We start from the raw sequence: 3443 nt of genomic DNA, 5'->3' as shown, positions 1-3443 counted from the left end.
CTACTAAGCTGGGTAATAAATGTTTTCCAAAAGGGAGATATTCCCCCACTCTCCCACACATTCACTACAGCTAGATAGCCCATTTTAACAGCATTATAATCTCAATACCAAGTACTCTATTTTCACTGCAGGCATCCCTCTTCATTACCTGGATTAACATCTTGCGCAGGAAGGGCATGACAAAAGCAGGGTTCATGCTGCTCAGGCGACCCACAGTACAGATGGCCAGCTCTCGGATTTCAAACACTTGATCATTCAGTGCCACAAAAAGAGCTTGCAAATTTTCTGCCTGGGCAAGGTGAGCATCAAATCGCTCATCCAGAGAAGCCAACACACAGAAACGTATATCAGGGTCTGCAAGAACACATTTGTTACTCTTTAAATGCAGTAAACTCCTATTCTTATCATTGCTCTTAAACACAAATTGGCCTAAAAAATTCTTCACAACCTCAGGGAAATGCCAAGAGCTTCTTCCCCAGCACGGGACACTATGCATCAGTTTTACACATGAGAAACAGTACGTCAGCCCAACGGATTCAGTGCTGCTCAGTTCTGTCCCAATACCGAGATCAGTACAATGCCAACCTCTTGCATCTACAAGTGGCACATTTGAAGGCAGTGTACAGAACATGAACTTATCTCAGCTTACCATATTGAAACTGAAAGAATAAAAAAATCAAGTAGGAAGATTCAACAGAAGGGACCAATCCCTTCCCAAACTACAAAGTTGAAGGCCATGACATAGAACAACAGCAAAAGAATTCTCAGGGCTCTACCTAGTTCAAAGGATTACCAAGGGCACAGTTTGAGCATTTTGCACTGATGTTCTATTAATACCTCAAAAATCAACATCTGGGAAGAGAAATTAGTAGGCTTTTTTAATCTGTAAGGAATGACAGCTTGAGTTAGTAGCAAATATGTTCAAATTCTGCCACAATCTTACTATCATGACCTGCTCACGTGCTAAAATTAATATGTGGTAGGAGAGCCCCTTTCTCCAAGCCCCCCACTAACCTGGGTCAGTTATTCCAACGACAAGCAGCTTGCTGAGAACGTCAGCCACAACCTGCACAGCTGTCTGACTGACCACATGGGCATGACCACTGATCAAGTGGATGGAAGGTGTGAGCAAACGAGAGCAAGTGCGGGCTGCTTCCATCCGGATCTCCTTGTGTTCGCTGTTCAGAAAGTGGTCTGCGCAGTGCCGAACAAACTGAGTCAGAGAGTGGCCTAAAAAGAAGAAGATGGGGAGTCTGGCACACGTTTACACCTCAACTACAAGTCTTACCAGGGAACAGGAGTTTAAAGAAAGTGCTCTCAGAGTTTTCCTGCTACTTGCACTCTACTCCAACACACTAGTGTTTACGTCCCATTCCCCCTGGCCCCCCACTTCCATATTTCATCTTACCTTCAAACTCAAAGCTACCCAGCGTACGAAGGGCAAGGGTGATGCTACCCACATCGCTGGCCTCTGGGATGTTGGTGAGGCTAGGGGAGGCAAGCTGGTGGGCAAGGCCCTTTGGCATGCCTGGATGTCGCAGAGGCTTGTGCATTAGAACAAGGGAGAGCATTTTCAGCAGCCCATCCTGGATATCCTTCTTTAGCTGAGGGATCTGACGACTCAAGTCATACAGCACAGCCGTTAGAGCAGGGCTGAGGGCAAGTAGAGCAGATAGTCATTAGAATAGAAACAATGAGGTGCATATTTCACCTTTTTGTTTAAGCTTTGCCCATGAGAAGATAGTTGTGGGCATTCACACATCATAGCAATATCTGCCAGCACAGCCCAGGGGTCCTTGTGTGAACTAAGGCACATGAGATGACCTTTGGTGAGCAAGCTGCTGGGACTGCAGCACACATTACTACATTAGGCAATATTGTTAGAATTTTGTTACAAATCTAAGTGATTCCTTGTACTTGTGCTTTTTAGACACAAAAGAAACTAAATTCATTTTCAGATGGTAGTCTAATCTAATCTAAACAGCTTTGTGCTGCCTGGATACTTTCTCTGTACCCTCCCATGCTAACATCTTCATGAGCTAGCAAATTTCCAGTAGGAACTGTCCACTCCAAAGATGAAAGCAGCTACGAGCAATTAATTCAGCGCTTCAATTTTCCTTCCCTGCCAATGTGATACAGCAGAAATCTGCTGGCCTTCAGAGGCTTTCTAAATTTTTTGCAGGCTGTTGCCAAATCTGTTTGAATAGCGGAAAGTAAAGGAGATTGCTTTTGAATTCATTAGTTGTTCTACATAAAGATTTCTTTACACAGAGATCAATGCTCTCTTGAATTACTATTCAACAGACATTTTAACACTTAAAACATATTCTTCTGAAAGAGCTGTACTGATCTTTTGAAAGATCATTTAAAAGCAATAACCTTTCTTCTCAATCTGAAGACTTTCAAGGTCTCATTCTGTATGGCCAACAATGCCATCCAGTGGCTAACAGAAAAAATGTGCTCCCATGCCTAGTGCCTACCTCAGGCCCACAGCTAGCATAGGTTCCAAAAGCTCTTTGATGTCCTGCTGGATACTGGGTCCCATGGCTCGTGCCAGCATACTAATGCAGGTGAAGACTGTGGCATCAACCTGCACAGACTTCTGTCTCCTGGAAAGAGACCACATACAAATTAATTACTTCCTCTTCCCACTTCTGTGTTATCAGTCTTACAGAAATACCTCTGACTTCAATACAATCATTTGATCCCACATCACAAAAACTATAGGAAGAATGGGTGTTTCAGTTTCTTCCTCTAACCTCCACATACTTACTTGTGGGCAAAGTCCTTTGGTGGGAGAGCTGCTTTTATGATTTCAAGGACTTTTGGCAGGTAGGCTTGAAACTCAGACCTCACAGCCACAGAAAGCAAACCCAAGGCCTGGAAGGCTGCTGTTCGCTCCTTCTCCTTCTTCACACAGCTGAGAACATGATTCATGGTGTCTGGAAGATACTGATCAGCTGTCCACAGGAGAGAAAAACATAGATATTGGAACTTTTTTAGGTTTATACAGTTGCAACACATTTGCAACTAAACCTTTACAACTATAAAACTAGGAAAGACATGGCCATATGAAACTTGCTGACATGAGCAGTGGCAAACACATGTCACCATATAATAAAATTTTTGAAGCACAGAAAGCTTTATTTTTTTTAAAAAAAGATCACCAAAATAAAAAAGCCATGAGGAAAAAAAAAATGCTACAGGTTCTATAGACAAATAAGATCCAAGCATCTTTTAATATTTATTGGTTGGAAATTGGAAATAATAACACAAAGTTTGTTCCAATCCACTCAGAGCAGCTTGGTGACTTGGCTCCAACTCTGACACTCTCTTAAGCTTGCTTGAGAAATAAACTGAACTGCTTTAAAGCCAGCAGGTAGTTCCCATTTTTACTTGATATTTCCTGGCACACACAACAGAGAAAAAGGATGAAAACTGCT

At 42.6% G+C, this 3443-nt stretch overlaps 1 protein-coding gene across 1 annotated transcript; it reads right to left on the bottom strand.

The window, feature by feature from the left end:
- Positions 1-148: 148 nt before the first annotated feature.
- LOC104531681 (serine/threonine-protein kinase mTOR-like) lies at positions 149-2960 on the bottom strand (the record flags this gene model as incomplete). The annotated part of the gene is made up of 5 exons (XM_010176650.1): positions 149-354; positions 1015-1230; positions 1409-1653; positions 2481-2609; positions 2774-2960. Coding segments are annotated over 5 exons (983 nt in total), but the record flags the coding sequence as incomplete, so codon positions are not given.
- Between the last annotated feature and the right edge of the window lie 483 nt (positions 2961-3443).

The sequence above is a fragment of the Antrostomus carolinensis genome, unplaced genomic scaffold, assembly GCF_000700745.2.
Source record: "Antrostomus carolinensis isolate BGI_N321 unplaced genomic scaffold, ASM70074v2 C13655006, whole genome shotgun sequence".
Taxonomy (NCBI): domain Eukaryota; kingdom Metazoa; phylum Chordata; class Aves; order Caprimulgiformes; family Caprimulgidae; genus Antrostomus; species Antrostomus carolinensis.
The sequence above is the reverse complement of the archived record's forward strand: the minus strand, read 5'-3'. Positions and strand labels throughout refer to the sequence as shown.